At 37.8% G+C, this 19,665-nt stretch overlaps 1 protein-coding gene across 4 annotated transcripts in view; it reads right to left on the bottom strand.

Moving 5' to 3' along the window:
• Nucleotides 1–4,962: 4,962 nt before the first annotated feature.
• The window catches only part of LARP1B (La ribonucleoprotein 1B), a 34,561-nt gene continuing 19,858 nt past the window's right edge, over nt 4,963–19,665 (bottom strand). For 2 of the 4 annotated variants that reach the window (XM_042828395.1, XM_042828398.1), the window contains 11 exons: nt 16,711–16,885; nt 15,754–15,926; nt 14,895–15,266; nt 12,797–12,920; nt 11,735–11,940; nt 11,236–11,342; nt 10,543–10,703; nt 9,973–10,117; nt 8,005–8,114; nt 7,660–7,787; nt 4,963–6,818 (listed from right to left, as the gene is read on the bottom strand). In XM_042828395.1, coding sequence (XP_042684329.1) covers nt 6,603–6,818; nt 7,660–7,787; nt 8,005–8,114; nt 9,973–10,117; nt 10,543–10,703; nt 11,236–11,342; nt 11,735–11,940; nt 12,797–12,920; nt 14,895–15,266; nt 15,754–15,926; nt 16,711–16,885 — 1,917 coding nt within the window. In that variant the 3' untranslated portion in view covers nt 4,963–6,602. The remainder of the gene's footprint in view (nt 6,819–7,659; nt 7,788–8,004; nt 8,115–9,972; nt 10,118–10,542; nt 10,704–11,235; nt 11,343–11,734; nt 11,941–12,796; nt 12,921–14,894; nt 15,267–15,753; nt 15,927–16,710; nt 16,886–19,665) is intronic. The other 2 variants (XM_042828397.1, XM_042828396.1) reach the window with 2 other exon arrangements.

Below are 19,665 nucleotides of genomic sequence, written 5' to 3'. Positions count from 1 at the left end.
GCAGAGGTGTTGATTTTCTTTTCAAGTCCCACCTTTTGAAGAAACTGAAAGACTCAGGTAAGTTGTAGTTAAAGGATTAAACCTATGCCAATGCATTTATGGTGGAAAAAAAATCAAGTAATGGTATATAAGCATTCTAGGAAATAACATAATGTACAATAAAAGCAGTGTGTTTCATGGCGCTTGCAGCTGGAGATCAATACATGTGGAGCAATGCAAACATCTTGCAGAAACTTCACTGCCTATTTTACCAGATTTCTGACTGTGACCCCATTAAGTTCCTGGCTTATGGTTTTATGAGTTACATCTGCACCTGTGCTTGAAGATTTTATCTGTGGTATGTTTACAGGAACAGATTTCTATATATCCATTATGTTGAATTGTCAACCCTGAAATTTCAGGAACTACAATGTTTTAATTACTGTTGGACTGAAAGAGTTTTGTGTTAATATAAATGAAACAAAATCCTCCACTGAATCGCTCATAACTCACATGTCCTAGAAGGCAGATTAAATTCTTTTCCTTGCATATGCAAGCCTGAAACGTAATAATTTTATCACAGCAGAAGAAATAACAGAACTGAAGCCATTTCAAGTCAGGCTCCATTTGTGGGTTCTCACAGGAACTGAGCAATGCAGCTAGGTACATGCCTGGCCAGTTAGTGTGTGCCATTCATTAAGGTGCTGGTTTCTGTTTATGTCACACCCTTGTTAACTGAGCATGGATGCAGTGTCCAATATTCTGTTTGTGCATTATTACTGTAATAAGTATCTATCTGCTAATCACTGAACACTGCTGCAGTGTTGGTTAGGCTAGTATAACTAGCTACAGGAATACTACTTAGATGGAAGAGCAGAAGCTGCCAACAAATAAAAAAAAGCTTTCTTGTGCAGGACAGCAGCTAAGAGTACTTGAGTGTTAATTTGCTATCCAGACACCTTACTGCTTCATTTTAACTAAATCCAAAAGGTTTACGCTGTAGTTGGAGTACACTTATCACGTTTTAGCTCTTGCTCAAGCTGTTCAACCTCATTACAGCATCAAGATGCATGTGGCTGTGGATTGGGAATAGAAGGCTTGTGCCCGTATCAAATGGGACAATCAGATAAAGTTTTTTCAGCCTTCCACATAAAAATACTTTCACAGTTGATTGTATTACAGCTTCTACTGTACAGAGCCATGGATGGAGATTCCTACCACCCGCCATGAATTACCCTGTTATTTACTCATTGCAGCTATTACTATTGCTACACCTGGCCTAGCTGTAGCTTGAGCTGTTTATCTTGCTTGCGCCTGCTTTATGTAGAAATTTCTTACTGGGCAAAGAGCAGTTGTTTTCATATGCTGTGCCTTCCTAACCCAGTGCAGCCTTTTCCTTTCCCATGCTCAAAGAACTGCAAGTGAAGCTTAATCAGATCAAAATTAATGAATGTGTTTTTTTTTTTTATTTTAATTATTCAAACACTTTTTAAGAGAGCAATGCCCCAATACTTATGATTTAAGATCGGTTAAATAAAAAAGGGATCAAAGATGAGTAGAAGGATTATTTTTGCTTTCAAGCAACTTAGCAGTATCTGAAGACTGCAACACACAAAAAAAATCCTATTTCGGCAGTACCATGTTGCATAGATAAAACCCTGTATTTTGATGCAGAGTGGATCTGACTTTGGCTTATTTATCTTGTCTTAAAAGTCACTAGTGATAAGAGGATGACAACTTAAACAGAGCTTTAGAACACACCACATTCTTCATTTTAACAGGAAGTCAATGCATACAGCAGGCACTCAGAGTTCAGAACATCACATCCTTGGAAGCTTCAGTGAAATCAGTATCATAACTTTTTTGGAGACACTCATCCTTGTAGTAGTTGTAGCAGTCACTTGGTAAAAATTCACTGTTAAACTAATAAAAGTGACAGGTTGATATTGACAAAATTTTTTGTTTCGGCAAGGTAAGGGACTGGTCTCATCTTCAGTAGAAGCAAAATACATTTCCAGTTTGCCATCAATTCTTTTCTTGGGCTAGAGTTAGTGTTACACTGGGTTAGAAGCAGTCATTTGTTAAAATGTTTCTGGCCTATTTGTACACCACTTCCCAAGTTTTTGTTTTGATGGTAGGAAATGTATTTTTAAATCTTAATTTTTATTTTTTTTTTAAAACAAATATTTTTACTTGAACATAGCAAATTTTCACTGGAGATTATGGAACTGGCCTTCTGCATGCTTGCACATGTTCTTATCTTTTTATTGACACAGATCTGCTGTTTCTTGGTTAAGATTTGCATTTTCTATCTTTTCAGCATATGCAGTTTGGTGCTCTCTTAAATTGCTTCTTGTTTTGCTACACTTTAAATAGCTGTCATAAACCATCACAATGTAAGCTATTTTTCTGCTCTTGTTTTTGCTTTTTTTCTTTCCCTGTGAAATCAGATCAGCTTCAGCCTCTTTGGTGAAAAGGTCAAGAAATAGTTAAACTGGACTTGGTAGCTTTCCCCCTACCCTGAAACATGCATTGCTGTGTGTAATAGAACAAAATATATTCAAAGTTCTACTTTTCAAACAATAATTTTCTTCCTATGTTTTATTCCTGCTTCATGGATGTTGATTTTTTTGCTGGTGTTTTAGGATCAAAGCTGTGTAGTTTTTCATGAAGCATAACTGACTGTCTAATATAGAAACAAAGTGTTCTAGAAATTGCCTTACTAAGCATAGAGTATGTTTGTGATGAAGTCCTTAGCTTGCTTCTTGCAGTCTTAGCTCCCTCCAATTTCCATGTTATGGTTTAAAGAATAGGTTGTGGGGGGGAAAAAAGCTCAACCAGTGATTGCTTTTTCAGCCATGGATGGAACAATGCATTTGCAGTAGTCAGTTTGGCAATTTAGTCCTAGTAACGATATCATTTTGGCCTTGAGGGCTTAAATATAGAAAACTTAATTCAATATGAACAGGTATATCCACCCAGGTTAGTTCAAATGCAGGTGAAGTATTTTTAATGAGAAAAATACACCCAGTGCACCCAACCCAGGAGCATTCCCCTCTGTGGAGTTTGCTGCGTTTCTGTGCACTTTGCTGTACCAGAAGTTTGCAACTTGGCTGCATTTCACAGTTCCAGTCTGGCAGAACAGCCTTCTTACAAAATTAATGGAAAAAAACCTAATTATCCCCATTCTGGTTACGAACTGTTTTCTGTGACGATGATACTTTACTGAGCTGTCACAATTTCTAGGCAACTGGGTAAAGCCTACAAGCATACTATGTAAACACCTAAGAATAAAACTCTCTGGAGGTGAGAAGTTGTGGAGGCAGGTCTGGATTTGTCATTGTCCACGAGCATTCTGGAGTAAAAACATATTTCTGCTGCCTGACTTGGGCCCTGATTTTATGGGAGCGTGAAGGCTGTCATTTCATTTTATGTAGTTGAAGGCATCACTTTTTACTGGAAAGAAACCACGACTGATGAGCTTTGAAGGTATTAGTCCAAAGCGTTGCCTTAAAACAGCTAACCTAGATGCTTAAATTTCTTCAGAATTTTCTATCATAGTGGCATTGTAGCTGAAGTCTCATGTCATCTGGGCATATAATAATGCCACCTCAGACAAGTTAAAAGCTGATTTTCTACATAAATCCCATGACTAGGTTAGATTTTGGGGATTTGTTTGCTGCATTTCTAGTGGAGTTTGCAGAAGTTGAAGCAAAGGGCACTGCCTTTTTCCCCTCCAAAACTCTAGAATAAGGAAAGCAGAGAGGAAAGCTTTAAGATGACAGGCATAGCCCAGTGTAGCATTGAGATTTCTCAGCAAAATAACATCAGCCAACAGTTAAGTCTCTTCCTCAGTCTGGAGTTGCAAAAGGGTGGTTTTTCACCTCAGCACAGGATGCCCGATTCCAGTGCACACAGAGCACAGGCTGCTGTGAGTACGAGCTGCTTTCTGCTCATTTATCCCACAGACACCCAAACCCCTGCTAAACTCCAGAAGAGTCTGTCATGCAGACAGGCTACTGCTTCTCATTGTAGGAAAATATCTGCTCTCCATAAGGAACAACAGTTTTCTTTCTTTCCCTACAAAGCCTTCTGAGCAAGACCGAAGGAAAACCTTAATGAATGAGCTTTTAGCATAGTATAGTTTTGAAGTATTTGCTGAGAAATGTCTCTAGAAGGCATTCTATCATTAAGCACACAAGAGCTTTTAGACACGTGAAAAGTCAAAAACTTGATAAGTACTTAGATAAAAACCTGTTAGGATGCAGTCTTAAGACGAATGAATTGAAGGTTACCTTAAATGGATGTAGAAGGCAGCAGAAAGGATGCTGTACGTATACATGCCTGCTCAAAGATAAATATATGGCTCCACAACAGGAATGCCGGTTACAGAAAGGTAATTAACAACTTTGAACCCTACAGAGGAACAAACTGCTTAACCAGTAGTCCTGGGGCTTTGTTCTAACCTTTGATGCTTGTGTTCTCATCTCAGCATGTGAACAGCACAGCAGTGGAGCTGTCATTCTTTCTACCACTCTGACAGGGAACCAAGGAGGGAAGGAAGGTCTGAGTCTCTGGGACAACAAAGAGGGCGTTCCTGAAGGAAGGCAAAGCTATAAGCCAGACCTGTGTCCCCTGCATCTGCCAAAATAAAGGGCCACACTATAAACAAAGCTGTAAGAGGTAAAGTATTCCCTCCCCTTAGCTTCAACCATATTTTCTACTCACCTGTCATTTTTTCTTCGAAAAAAGCACTCGGGCATGTGAGGAGTCATCACAAAACTTGAAAAAAAGCTGGCTTGCATTTTAAGAACCAGCAGAGGCAAACCTACAGCCTTAGACTCCATGCAAGTGTTTTCTTCATGCTTTTAGAACAGTAACAACAAAGCTTGTAATACAACATTATTGGAAGGTTTTCTGGGTTGTTTTTATAAAATTTGGCAAGATATCACAAAATTACACACCATAAGCTTAGTCTGCACATTTTCCAATGAAAAAAAGTGAAATATTTTTAATCTTTTACTTGTATATACAAATTCAATTCAAATTTACATTTGCATCATTTTCCTGAATAGCAAGAGTCATGAATCAAACACAGGGTTGAGATGTGTCACTTCAGCTTATGGAAAGGATGCTGCTTAAATTAGTTGTTAATTTTCACTTAGAGCCTTTTACAGGGGGCCTGTTCTATTTTGTACTGTAACCTTTTTAGCTGCTGGGAAGGCCACTGCTCATGTACTCATTTACAATGCATAATTCATTGAGTTTCACAAGACAATGAAAAAATAATAATAGACTTACTATGACAACTTCTAAGAGCTGACAGCAGTTTGACACTCTGACTTTGGATGGTCATTCTGTTTGGACAACTTCATGGGTTAAGGCATTTGTGCTAGATGTATTTCTCAACAGAGGGCTCTTCTGTAGCTAACTGGTTAGAAAGCTGAAATTCTTCTCATTTTCCCTTGGAAGAAGTAAGTGACCCACTCAGTTTGTGCAGTGTTTTTTAAATGAAAGTAATGAAAGTAAAAGAAATTGCATGATATAAACATATTTTAGCTACAGAAATGAACATATATTTCATTAACTTACGTTCAGTGAAATTGTGCTTAGACCTGTGTGAAATTATCTTACCTTAGTGAGCACAATTTAAGCAGACCTTCATTCAAATATTGTAAAATTAAGAAAAAAAAAAAAAAAAAAAAAAAAAAAAAAGTTTACAAGGAATACTTTGTTTCCTTCCAAACTAATTTTTATTCCTTGAAATACAGAGGAAAAAAAATCTTAAAAAAAAAAAAGGATGCCTCTCATGTTAGAGTGCTTTATTGTGATTCTGTGATCATCGTATGAGAATTCAGCTGAAGCTACTTGAATGACCAACACCAACTGCAGATGCTAGGTGTCAATTTAAGACGCTGAATCAACAGATCCATTTTTCCCTGTATTTTACTGTGGCTTTTTAAGAATCAGTATTGAAAGAAGTATCTGCAAGGCTATCCCAGTTATGTCCACTCAACTCCATACTTAATACTAACTATGGAGACCCCGAAAAAAATAGAAACTATGTCTTTAAATAGAGTCCAGCAGTGCTGTATCATATATAGCTGCACATTCTTGAGTGCACTTTCACACAAAGCATACCTTTATAGTTACAGATTCAAAAGCAAACCAATCACATAGATCTTTCTTTACATTTAAAATTATATGAATACTGTAATTTTTTTGCTTTGGTAAAATACAAACAAAGGGACAAAGAAAGCGCAGTCAGTAAGATGGATATACCATACTTTTTTTTTTTTTTTTTTTTTTTTTTTAAGAAACATGAGCTGAAATGTAAGGCATCCCCAAAGTATTTTTATGCATATGCAAGGAATGCAGTTTTTGTAAACAAAAGCTTGGGGAAAGCAATACTGAAGCCAATCAATCTTCCCTAGGACCTTTCTGATGATTCCAAAACCAAGAACAACTCTCCTAGGGTGTTTTGGAACTTAATCCCACGAAAAAGAATGCAGTCCTTTGTCTTCCCATACACTTTTAATCATGTACTAGATGAGCTCACCTTGGAGATCTCCAACTAAAAAGAGCGATGAAAAAGCTGATTCTCAAGGGTTGCGAGGCTTAGTCTATTTTTCCGGTACATCACTTTCTATTGATTTCGTGGCAGCATTAGGATGGCCTGCTCTGGGTGCTTGCACAGTGTTCCCACTCGTAACGTGCTCCAGCACTGCAGGCTGAGCCACAGGAAATGTTCTACAGGAACGAGCCGGATGTCTGCGATGACCTGAATCCTCACCTGCTGCAGCAAACTGCCTCCTGCCACATTCTTCACTAAATGGAGGCTGAAAATTAACATCAGTAACTTGTTAAGAGTTGTTCTGTGAGGCCAGGTATCTGCCCTTTCCTATGCGTAGGGGAGCAGAAAGGAGCATTCTTTAACTGAGCCTTTAGTTAGGCACAGTAATACTAATATTCACAATTCACCACTGATACTCTTAAACCTTCCTGGCCATTAAGCTATGACTGTAAAACATGATAAGTTTAGGACTTCAACATCTTGGAGCACTACATAATAGTCAGTATTTGCCACAATTCCCAGAAAGGAGGGGTGAAGAGGATGACAGCACTGGAGCAGTACATCACAACCCTGTTACAACAAACACAGCAGTACTGCAGTCTGGAATCATGCAGCTCAAGAAATCAGCTGTCAATAAGAAGGTAATGCTGAATTTGGTGTGCAAAGGACAATGCCTGTCACAATTCATTAAAGAACTGCTAGGTGTTAATTAATTTGCCAAATTCCTGAAGAGCATAGAAGTAGACAGTCTTAACAGATGACAAATAAACTATGCACTGAGTTGAAAAAACCTTCAAAGTTCTTCCTCAGCAGTTCATTTTATTAGACAGTAAAATGTCCTTTTATGTATTTTTGCTATTCACATTATACAATAAAAAGAGAAATTCAGCACTTTTCGTATACTAACCATATTTCAGCTTTGAAAAATAACACCTGAAACAGAACAACACATTTTTCATTTCCATTTAACTTTTTCTAATCAGGCCTTGTAGTGACTTGATGGGATTTGTAAATTTACCTTTTCATGAACTGAAGTACTGTTTTGAAACTGTTTAACTTGAAGTAACGGATTTGCCAAATTACTTAAAATAGGTGTAGAAACTTACATCCACTCTGAAGTCCTCCAGTCTCCTAAATTTACTGAGGTATTCTTGCAGCTTGGGGTCAATGGCTGGTGTCTTGTGCTGAGAATATTTTAGGTAAGCCCAAAACTTTTCCAGTCCATAAAGCTGACCTAATAACAAAAGAAGATAATTTTACCCATTTACAAAGGCTAGACTTAACTAAAAACCTAATTGTTCACCAGTATCTATAAATGAAAGATAAACTAAAGGTGCTCTTAAAAACTACACTAAAACTGAGCTTACTAAACAAGTGAGTGCCAAGGAAAGGCGATTATCTCCCAGCTGAAGTCACCCTGCTGTAAGCAGTGACTGGCCTATGATAATTACCAGCTTCATAGTCCCTCTTTGTTTCTTCTTGGAAGTCCTTGAATATGTCTCGCCTGAATTTCTTTTCTAGGCCATAGCTGTAAAATCGAAACAAGCATTCCAACCCGTACCTAGAAGAGAAGAAACAGGTATGGGAATCTTAGGACTACACTCTAATTGCTCAAAAGCATGCAAGTTTTCAATCTCTCCTTGCATTTATGTAAATAGCATAGTCTCATTTTTCCCTTTCCACAAAAAATGCTTCCTTTTACATTCAGTTTTTATTAAACAGTTCTGTTTTCTGAAACACCTTCACAAATAGGCAAAACTAACTTAGGAATATCAGTTCTGTCACACAGCTTCAATTTCTGAACTACAGAGACTCTATGCACGCCTGCAATTTCAAAATGAATGCTTCTACATTTTCAAGATGTCAAGAGACCCACAGCTCACACACTTCATGAAAAATGGCCTCCAATGTTTTTGGACTCTGTTTTCCTTCCATACCCCTTCTGTTTTCTATTAGAGGGAATAAATAACTGACACCAGTCTACTTGCCACTCCCTTATTCCACTCAATCATAAGCTTTTCAATCATCTACTCTGAGCTGAGGTAAGGTATCTACCTTCATTTTACCTTAGTTGGAAGCATTAAGCTTGCTGTCACACTCAACTTTTTCCTAATCCATACTAGCTGAGAAAATGGGAAAGTCACAAAAAAAGAGCCCTACTGCTAGAAGTTACTACAGTTATTACTGGTTACCTTCCAAGTTTAATGCTTTGTGGACCCACCTGAATTCTTAGCATGCGTGTGTCAAGTCTGCCTTGGGCAGCCAAGTGGAGGTCAAAATAAATTGCTCGCTTTTCTAGATAAGTGAACTGAGACCAAAGGATGTTTTATTAATCCACCTCCCACTACCAAACCAGTCATTGTGTTCCTGTATAACACTGAACTCTTACCATGCAGACACACACCTTTTATCTGAGTGCTGAGGTCATTCATCAGATGACTACAGTATCGCTATGAATATATGAAATTAAGCAATGGTGAGAGCTCCTAAAGTCAAGTTGCATGTAAGTAATCAGTACAACTTTAAGGAACACTTAACTAGGGAAATATTAATGCCAGTAGCACTTGCCTGAAGTATTTTTTAAAGATAAATATGCAAAAGTTATTTTTTCAGGAAGGATCTGGATCAACTTCTCTTTCTGATGTTACATTTGGCAGACATAAGGACAGCAGAAATGGGACCTCCTTCTGTCAAGCATTTATGTGCTATCCCTTAAGAGCCTTCTGAAGTTTCTCTTGAAAAATACATACTTGGATAATCATAAAAGCATAAAGAAAGCTCTCAACAGGTATAAAATGATGATTAAAACCACCTTTGCATCCTACGGACCTTACACTCCGGAGAGACAACATATCCAAACGTCATAATTTTTATAAACTTCCTCACTTAGCATTCAATACACTGGGCTACCCTGTGTCTTTGATTAAGAGAAATAGAGGCTGGTGCACGAAAGAGAAGTGTGTGGGAAGAAGAGAGGGAATACTGAAGAGCTAATGTGGCAGTGGTAATTTTTTCTGCTATTGTAGGAAGACAAGAAGTTTGAGGTCAAGAATGGATGAGAAAAATCACAGAAACTTTCCTAAGAGTAGAGCTGACTTGTCAGAGTCAAAAAGCTCCATGATTTTGGAGAATTCAGGACCAGCTACAGGTCAGGAAATACCATACACTTAGCTACTTGTGCACAAAGCACAAATACATACAAACACATTTTTGGTGTTAACTTGCACAGACTGCTATTTTAAAGATTTACAAAGAGACAAATCTAACAATAGAAATGTTCACTTAAGATGTATGTAAAAAAAGTACACGTAAAAAAAAAAGATATATGAAAAAAACCCACTGTAATTAAAATGACTGGTAAAGACCTCAAGCTTTTTAAAAAAAATTTAAAATTTCAGTTTCAAGAAAAAACCTCATACCTGTAGTGTTCTTTTGCATCGTCCAGAGCAAGCTGTCTGAATTCTTCATACATTTTCCTGTTGAAGTGATCTCTCAGGAAAAAGGACCAGAAACGAAAAAGCGTGTTCATTTCCTGGGACTGGCCAATTCCCAACCGTTTCCTCTCTGAAAAGGAAACAAACACACAGGCCCAAATTCTTACTTCTTCAGCAGACTATTTTCAAGTGCTTTTTCATTAGTAACACTGACATAAGATCTTCAAGAATTGTAATTCTGAACTTTCAAAAGATATTTTCATTAACATTGTTTATTAAGTCTCACAGTCAACTAATTATCATCTCTCAAGGACTCAATATTTCTTTTAGCAATGAATATTAATACAGAAAAAGTTGCTGGAAAACGTCAAGGATTTTGAGTTGTTTTTTTTTTTTTTTGTCAGGGAATTAGAAGTTAAATAGAAAGAAAGTATAAAATAAAAGCACCATTTTTCCCCAAGAAAAATGAGGGATCAAGAACATGGAGATAACTGCTATCGAGTGACAACTGGTTATTTCTTGCTAAAAAGTGAGGAAGTACATTAAATGGCTTACCCGTCAGACACCTTCGATGATACTTATGGTACACCTGTTGTGTGAAGCCATTTTCCTTTAACAGTTCATGAGAAGGATGCTGAAATTTTGGAAGAGAATTTGGAGTACAACCATAACCTCCTGCGAGTGGAGCTCCTTCTGAAGGTGAAGCATTGGAACTGCTGCAAAAGAAACATTTCTGTTCTACAGACAGTGCTTTTCCACAGAATCAGCTTTCAACATTTCAGCTGTATACAAGCACTGTCAGTACAGTATGATCACCCGACAAGCACTGTGATGTGTACTTGGTTTCCCAGTCATCCCTATTTTTGGGTGCACATCTACTTCTGTGCTATTATCTTTGAAAAGTTTTTGATGCTGCTAACTAAGATTAATGTAATACTTGATTTTAAATGACTGCTTAAAGGCAAACAGAGTCACTGACCATCAATGAGCATCAGTACTTCAGGTAACATTAACGAGGTCATATCATGGATCAGCAAAGAACAGAATGAGACTAGGCTAATAGCTCACGTCTACATGGTCCTACTTCTAAATTCTAGGTTTCTCTCTAGTCCCCCTTTCTTCCATCACTCCCTTTTGCTTCCACTGCATGCAGAAATTCTCAATTAATCGCAGCCTATTTCTGCACCGGTGGTGAGAACAAACGACGCTACAAAAAGAAATATTAAAAACCAAGCAACCAACCCTTACCTCACAGAGGAAGTTCTTGGCCTGTGGTCTCTGGAATCCATCACCCAACCGACATGGCATTCTAAGGGAGGATTTGTACTGTGCCGTGTTTTTCTTTTTCTTGGAGCCTAATGAAGTAAATGAAGCATTTATTTTCACAATTTGATTTCACTCACTTTTATCCTCCCAAAACAGCATGCTGCCCATTTTATGTTATATCTAACCAAATATAAAGTCACGAGATGCTCCAGCTTCATAACCTTATTAAGCTTATTCTTATGTAACAAGTTTAAAAACTTTAGATGTTACGCTTCATCATGGACTTTCAATAAATGTTACAGAGAAAAATCAGGAACCATTCTGTAGAAATAAAAAAGGATGAATATGACATTTTTGAAGGAAAAAAATTATCAAGTACGATTGTTTCATTTTTGCCTTGACGTTCTTATAAATTACATTACACACATGAATTTTATAGGCTTTCCATAGATTTTAAAAGATATTAAGCCTTTCCATTTACCTTCACATCAATGGATTGTGCTTCTTTAACAACAGGGTAGAACCTGGGTGTTTTGTTGGGATCCTGTAGCCTCGGGGTACGAGGTGTTCGTGGGGTGAAACCGGGGTGAACTCGGGGAGATTCCGGAACTACAGTTGGCAGTGACCGAGCCACTGTTGCTGCTGGAAGTGCTTCAGTACTGAACAAATTACAAACTGGTTCCTCTGCTAAATCAGCAAAAAGGAAAGAAATACTTTATTTTCAAAAGAAAATTGAGCTTTGAAATCTTAAGCTCCTCTAAATACCAAATATCTTAAAGGCATGATTCACTTCAAGTGAACTACATCATCCCCAAAGGGTATATGGTATGGTATTTGGTACATACCCCAAAAGGGTAACTGAAATAACAAAAAGCACTTGGTGTAGAAGCAGTACTGACTGACTGCTCAAAGCGATGAAATAAACATTTCAAACACGACTTTCTATAAAACCTATATCCTCTCTTTTCTGCTTGTTTTTCTGTATTTACAATGGCAAAGTAAACAAGTGTAAACACATTCTTGGTTTTTGGTTAGGTGCTTTTCTTCAACAACTTTGAAGATAGTAGCATGTACCCCAGTAAATGTTAAGAAGATCAGAATTACCCTAAAATGTAATGTTTGGACATTGTGACTTCTTGGTGAAGTTGTGATATGAGTAGAAAATTCTTCCCACTTCCTTCTATTTTCATTTCCCAGAATAATACCAATCTAGAACATGTTTCACCTCCATAGTTATTATGTAACACAGTGCACATGGCAAGTTACCATACAGCACAGCTAGATGCTTTTTGCGTAACAGAACAGAATGCTACCTATAGATAATCGTGCCTGTTCTGAGAAGTACTACCAGTATCAGCTTCTTCTAACACAACAGAAACTTCCAATACTGACCAAGAACTGACAATTGGAAAAATTTGCAAAGAAAAATTCTCTCAGACTGCCATATGAACAAAATATAAAACATTATACAAGCAGAAAAAGTTAAAATATGTGCTTCGTTATAGAGATTCTAAAATAGAAATACCTGTGTTTCATTGCTTACCTATCTGTAACTCTGAAGAACCCAGAGGAATTTCTTGGGAACCATCAGCAATCAGTTCTGGTGTAAGATTATCAAATTCTTCCTTACAAACGAGATTTAGCTTCCTGAAGTTCTCAACCTCTTGCTGAATTAGAGAAAACAAAAAGTGAAAACACAAAACACAATGGCCATCATCTTGAGGAAAGGCTGCATATCCTAAGAGAAAATCAGCAACCTAGAATTCACATACAACTAAACTCAGACAAGCCAGTACAGATCCGGTTAAATGTAAATGGGAGTTCCTAGCTGACATGAACAACACAACTGACACTGAGCTTTCTGCAAGAAACAGTTAGGCCACCACATGGGCACACAGAGGCCAATGGGGCCATGCTCAAGATTTTTTAACAGGGTAAGAAACAGAAATGACTGAGAACCCATCTCTTGCCAAAACCAAAGCAGTCTGCCTTCTGCCTCAAGTCTGACAAGAAAAGCAACTCAGAATGGCAGGAGATGACCTGCTCCCTTCCTCAGGCTACATATGAAGAAATGCCAGTGTTGTAAATGAAACAGCAGCACCTCAAAGCACTCATGCTCCTGGTCAACTGAAGGTAGTGTGGCATGCATGCATGGAATATAAGAAAAAAAAAACCTCATTTAGGTTACGGCCAAGAACACCACAACAACAAGAAAATATTTTCTGTTCCTGTGTGCCATTTCTGACTGTCTTGTTCCAATCTGTTGATTTTCTTGGACCATTTTCTTCATAATAAAGATTCCATATTCTGAATCCCACCTTAATTTCCTGCTTTTATTCTCTACATTCATTGCTAACTCTGTCAACTCCCTTTTGTACCCACATGCTTCATTCCCTTAAGTTATTTTCACCCTTTTCCTCCTTCCCATATAACAGACAGTTGTCCTTACCAACAGGTAAAGCTCCTTTATCTCATCATTTTAGTCTTTGGGTGACTTTATTTCTATGTGAACCGTATCTGCTATTGATACAGCAGCACTGCCTACAGATAAGCCACTCACTGGGCTCGCTTTCACAAAAAGTGGATTCTTAATAAACCAAAATCAGTAAGTGATAGGACAGTGGTGTTCCCAGTTGACCTCAGCCTATGAAGTGCTGGAGTTCAACACATCTGTAATTTTATATCTATTTACTGTATGAAAATAAATCAGTAGAAGAAAAACACAAAACTAACAAGCTCCTTCTGAAGTTTTGAAAGCTTAAATGACAGGGGCCTCAAATACAAGCTAGGAAATAAGAGGGTTGCTATAATAAAACAAGGTGTGCAAACCCAACTACAATTTGCTCACACAGCTGCACATTCTTACAAGCTGCAACCTCTAAATAAACTACTGAAAAATGACTATAATGTCCTCCTCTCTATCTTACATCAAAAATACGTCCTTATACTGCCTCTATACTAGGGTTTTGAAAGTGCTTTTTATGAAACAGGCTATGTATAAAACAAGAAAACACTGGAAAAGTTGAACCATCTCCAAAACATTAAAAATTGTTCTACAAATATTCATTCTGTAATTTTGGTCAAATCTCTGACAAGAGAAAATTTTGCTTTCAACTGTCTACATCATCATGAAAATACACATAATTTACATTTCTACTGAATTCAACTGTCAACTTTCTTTCAAAAATGTCTATCATATCATAGAATCATAGAATGGCCTGGGTTGAAAAGGACCACAACGATCATCCAGTTTCAACCCCCTGCTATGCGCAGGGTCGCCAACCACCAGACCAGGCTGCCCACAGCCACATCCACCTAGCTTTGAATGCCTCCAGGGATGGGGCAGCCACAGCCTCTCTGGGCAACCTGTTCCAGTGCGTCACCACCCTCTGTGTGAAAAAATTCCCCCTAATATCTAACCTAAACCTCTCTGTCTTCGTTTAAAATCATTCCCCCTTATTCTATCACTAAACACCCTTGTAAAAAGTCATTCCCCCTCCTGTTCATAAGCTCCCTTCAAATACTGAAAGGCCAATAGTTTAGTTGTGTAGCAGACAGCCAAAATAACTTTGGCCCTGTTCACACAGGCACTGTTTAAAGCTTTAAAAAAAAAAAAAAAAAAAGAAAGAAAGACTAATTACCATTACTGTAGTGTCATTTTCACTCTGCACTGTCCACAAATCCTGTTCATAATAGTATAAGCCATCATTAATAACTTTAGCAAGTTCTGATGTTATTTTTCCGTGACACACATGGTTACCAGCATGACCTTCACCAGGATGTTTTCTCATATATGGTGGTGTCTGTGTTACTATCAAAATCTTGTTTACATCCTGATCATCAATTTCATAATCTGAACTGCTATCTGACCAATCACTGAATTTATTCTTATGACCCTGAATTTGTTCCATCTCTTCATCAAACAAAAAGTCAAGTTCTTCTTGTTCTTGTTCCTCTGGAGGTGGGGGTGGCTGTTGTTGGCCTGATACTTGATCAGGTATAGGAACGCATTCCTAAACAAGAAAAGGTGAAGCATTTTATACTTGAAATAGATAATGATCATCCAAATAAAAGACAAATAGAGCATGACCGAACACTTTCAGTAATGAACATACAGAATTAGAAATGACGCAGTCACTTTAAGATATTTATCAAGCTGACAAGTAAATTATTATTCTAAGTAATTCAGCATCATGAGATTTCAGAATAATACTCATAGCACAACAGCTTTTCAATAAAGCACATGTACAACTGTCCATCAGCAGAAAAAAAAATATATATTTCATTACAGTGAGCTTTGGAGCAGGATTTGAAATGCACTTGGTTATTCTAAGTCTGGATACAGTGAACAGTCCCCACACTAACAGTTTTATATAATCAAGTATCACATGTATAGAAGTGTGGGAAAAAAAACCAAAAACAACAACTGTTTCATACTATAACTGGAAAGCGGGAAGGTTTTGCATTTGCTTATTTAAATAAAGTTCTTTCTCATTTTACCTTTACTCTGACAGTGGATGCATGATGCCTGTTCTTCACTTCTATCCACGGTTCAGAGTCCAAATCAGGCAAACTTGTAGACAACCCTTTAGATATTGTCTGAAAATTATTTGTTTCAGTGTTTTCCTTCAGGCTCAACAAGCTTCCCATTCCTGGAGAACTTGGTGCAGACTCTAGCATTGAAAAACAGTAGGTTGTGTTGTTTTTTCTTTGGTTGGTTTTTGCTTTTTTTTTGCACATGGGACTTTCCTTTAACCTCAGCCACTACTTGCCACCTCTGTGGTTCAAGTTAGCATTGATTAAGCAGAATATGTTTTCATTTTAGGAGACCAATTTTCATAGTATTTTAGGAAAACACTAATTTACCAGCTTACTTAAGTTAAAAATATATAACAGACTCAGAGAAATCATCTGTTATTCAGAAAACAAGAATTCATTTATTAAAGGTACGTTTTCCCCTATACCAGGCACCAGCTCTCCGGATGGCTGCCTAACTCAGTCTTTATTCTTCCCATTTACCTTGAGCCAACATTTTAGTAAAAGATTTACTTGCCAAACACTGTCTGCAAACAAAGCAATCTCCATATTAATAGTGTGAATGAAATACCCATCCAAAACTAGCGTACACAAAACACAGTTAGCTTTCGGCTAGTATCAAAATGAAGTAGATTTTATGACTATCTGAAGAGTACTACTGCTTCTGCTGTTGGTAATAAAAAAGGACTCCAGGCCATTACACCTTCTTCTGGAGAATGGTCACAACTATAGCACACAGAAGACCTTTTTATCTACTTCATATTAGCCATATCAGCCACAACTGTAGAGCTGGCAGGAATATCAGCTGAATAAACCATTACCAAATGCACAATTTCTATTATGAAAACAGTATCAAGAGGCAAATTTCCTCAGCTAGACAGACAGCCCCAAAATTAAGTTTCTATTAAATAAATCCTTTACCAGTATGTGAGCCGTAGACTTGGCCTGGTATGAATTCTGGACAATTGATGAGCTGAGAAAAGTCAGTCGTTGACAGATTACAGGAAGGTGGACCTGGAATTGGCCACTTTTCTGGATCAACCCTTCTTCTTATCCTCTGATCCACAGTTTCAACTTCTGTACTGTCCTTTAGGGCCTGTTGGACAAGCACATTGCAGCTTAAGAAAACATTACATATCCAGCACCTTCTTATGCCCACGGAAGACAGTCAACTCTTTTTGTAGTACTTAAAAAGGGAATTCAAGCTTTTTGTACTCGTTCTTCATAATGACTGTTCTTTCTTCTACTGGTGCAAACAATCTTTTCATTTTCAAGGATAACCATTCATCATCTTTTTTTAATTTCATCAAATATCACTTCCTCCCTCTCCCCAGTCTGCAACCCCTTCCTTATGAGAGGGCAGTAAACCAACTCCTCCCTAGCTCTTCTATCCACAATTCTAGTTCCCCAAAATTAACTCCAACCCCACACATTTTCTTCTTAATTCTAAGCATACCTAACAGACAGTACAGAATCAGAGTGGTCAAGACTGGAAAAGACCTCTCAAGATTGTCTAGACCCTCTACTCAAGCAGGGTCAGCCATTTCCAGTTGTGTTTGAGCACCTTCAAGGATAGATACGGCTCAGTCTCTCTGGGCAATTTATAAGTGTTCAACCATTCCCATAGTAAGATAGAAAGAAAAAAAAAAAAGTGAATAAAATCACAAGCTAACAAACTGCAAATATTTTTCCTTTCTGACATTAGCATGAAGACTGATACAGACAGTAAGACCCAGAGAACTTCTGTAAAAGAATTACCAAAGATCAAAGGGTGGAGAAATTTGTCCTTCATTGGAACAATGAGTTGTTTCCCAGCCAGTTAAGTACACATAAGGACTTCCAGTCTATTAGGCATATGTGCATTTATGAAGTAAGGGAACCTGTATCTTAATTACAAAAGATGCTCAGACTATCTTCTGGTTAAGAAGAAAACAGTATGATTGTATGGTGTAAAAAAAAATATATTTTTTTCCTTAACTTACTAGACTTCAGAGAGAATAAAAATAAAATGGGTATAAAATCTAACATACTCCTAGACAAGAAGTCCAGGAATGATCTGACAACAGTATGCTGGAGCTTCTCTTGAAGGTGTTCATTTTCTAGAGGAAGATCCATTATGGGGCCGGGGTGGGGTGCAGGATAGCGCAACCCTGTGACAGAAGCTGCTTCCACCACATGCAACTTCAGGTACAAGGGAAACCAATTATCGCCCTCAGGAGAAGCATGAATTCAATTAACTAAAGGAAACTGCTACGGAAGCTTAGTTCAAGTACACGAAGATTATTTTCACTTTCATTGTGCAGCCTAGGTCTCTGTAAACACTCGCTCTACGCTGCTTATTTTAGATCTTACGAACGAATGCTACCAGTTTCTCTCAGGCTATCTTATTTAAATGTGATTTAAGGTAACTATGTAACAGCAAAGCACTCCTTAGACTAGCAACACACCAAAAAGACTCCTCCCAGACATCCTCAGTAGCATCCAAAACATACCACATTTGGCTGCAGACACTAAGTAGAAAACTAGCACTAAAGGATTTGGAGAGACCATAGACAGAGAGCTGTGAAACAGTAAGGTCTGCAGTTCAGGCAAGTGAATAACCTGTAGTCCTAGAGATCCTCTACTACAATCATCAATTCTGTTTTAGACCGATGAGGCTCACGTATCAGTAAGCTGCTGAAGTACTAGTCAGCCTCAGAGCCACATGAGAAGGACAACATCTCAAGTATGCTTCTGGTCAGATCAGCAATTTACTGCAACAGGTTTCTGTGCTAGAAGCAGAAAAACATCTCCAGGCAGCAGCATGACAACCACCAGCTTAAGGATTGGGCAATACACTGATCAGTGTACAAGATCAGTAGAGAGCTGACATTCATCTTATGAAAGTCAATGGAAATAAAATAGGAGCTAAACAGCAAGTGGATTCTGCAGAACAATTTCTATTTCCTTGCTTGCTGGCAGTGTTTACAATTTAGGCAAGCCTGCTATTGGAAAAGTATCTCTGGACCTGAGGAAAATTCTTGCCAGAGAAGAATTCAACATCATTCAGGAACACATTATTAAGATCACTTCAGCTTGGCCAAATGTGTTATGCCGTAATTTAAACAGATACCCACTTCAGCCTTCTAATAAAAAATTTCACCTGGAAGAGACAGGCATGAAGATCTGTTCCCTTTCAGAAATCTTAAGGCAAAGTGTTCTTATTTTAGTAGAAAAGTAATTCGGCAGCCCAGTTCTCCCACTCAGACTGAAGGCATAAGAACCACTCTCCCTAAAAGTCTTGTAAACTATTAGAAATACCTGGTCCACCTTGGCAAGAGACACTGACCAAACAATAGAATTTGTGCTAACATCCTGAAGATTTTGTCCATCTAACAGGTGCCCTAAATTACAGTAGTGGCAAGCTCAGTGAAAACCCAATCTTGACTACTGAATACTCGAATAAACTCTACAACTCTTTTTGCTCTAAAAAAGAAACAGAGCAAAACAAGCAAAACACATTTGCCACTCTCACTCTGCACACAGAGATGTGGTTCTCTTGACAGTGCTCACATGGAGGTCTGTGACGTGGAACCTTCATAACCTATAGCTGGTTTTATTTGTTTTAAAACACGTGTCAGGGTATTTCTGCAACTATCCAACTCACTCTAAATATATGATGGTTAGCTTGCAAAGGAATCATCAGAAGTTTCTTCAAAGTACCTGCCTATATTAAGAACACCTATTTGCCATGTTTCAACCTCTCAAAACATAGAATCCTCAAGAAATAACAGAAGATGAGTGACTCTACAAAAGAGAGACTTGCAAGTATATTCTTTAATAGGCTTAATACGCTTCTTAGGTTTTGGCAATATTACAACTTCTCAGTATCAGATA

This window comes from Centrocercus urophasianus, unplaced genomic scaffold, assembly GCF_019232065.1.
Source record: "Centrocercus urophasianus isolate 14NV4802_14NV808 unplaced genomic scaffold, USGS_Curo_1.0 seq_3, whole genome shotgun sequence".
Lineage (NCBI taxonomy): Eukaryota > Metazoa > Chordata > Aves > Galliformes > Phasianidae > Centrocercus > Centrocercus urophasianus.
This window is presented reverse-complemented; position numbering and strand designations above follow the sequence as displayed.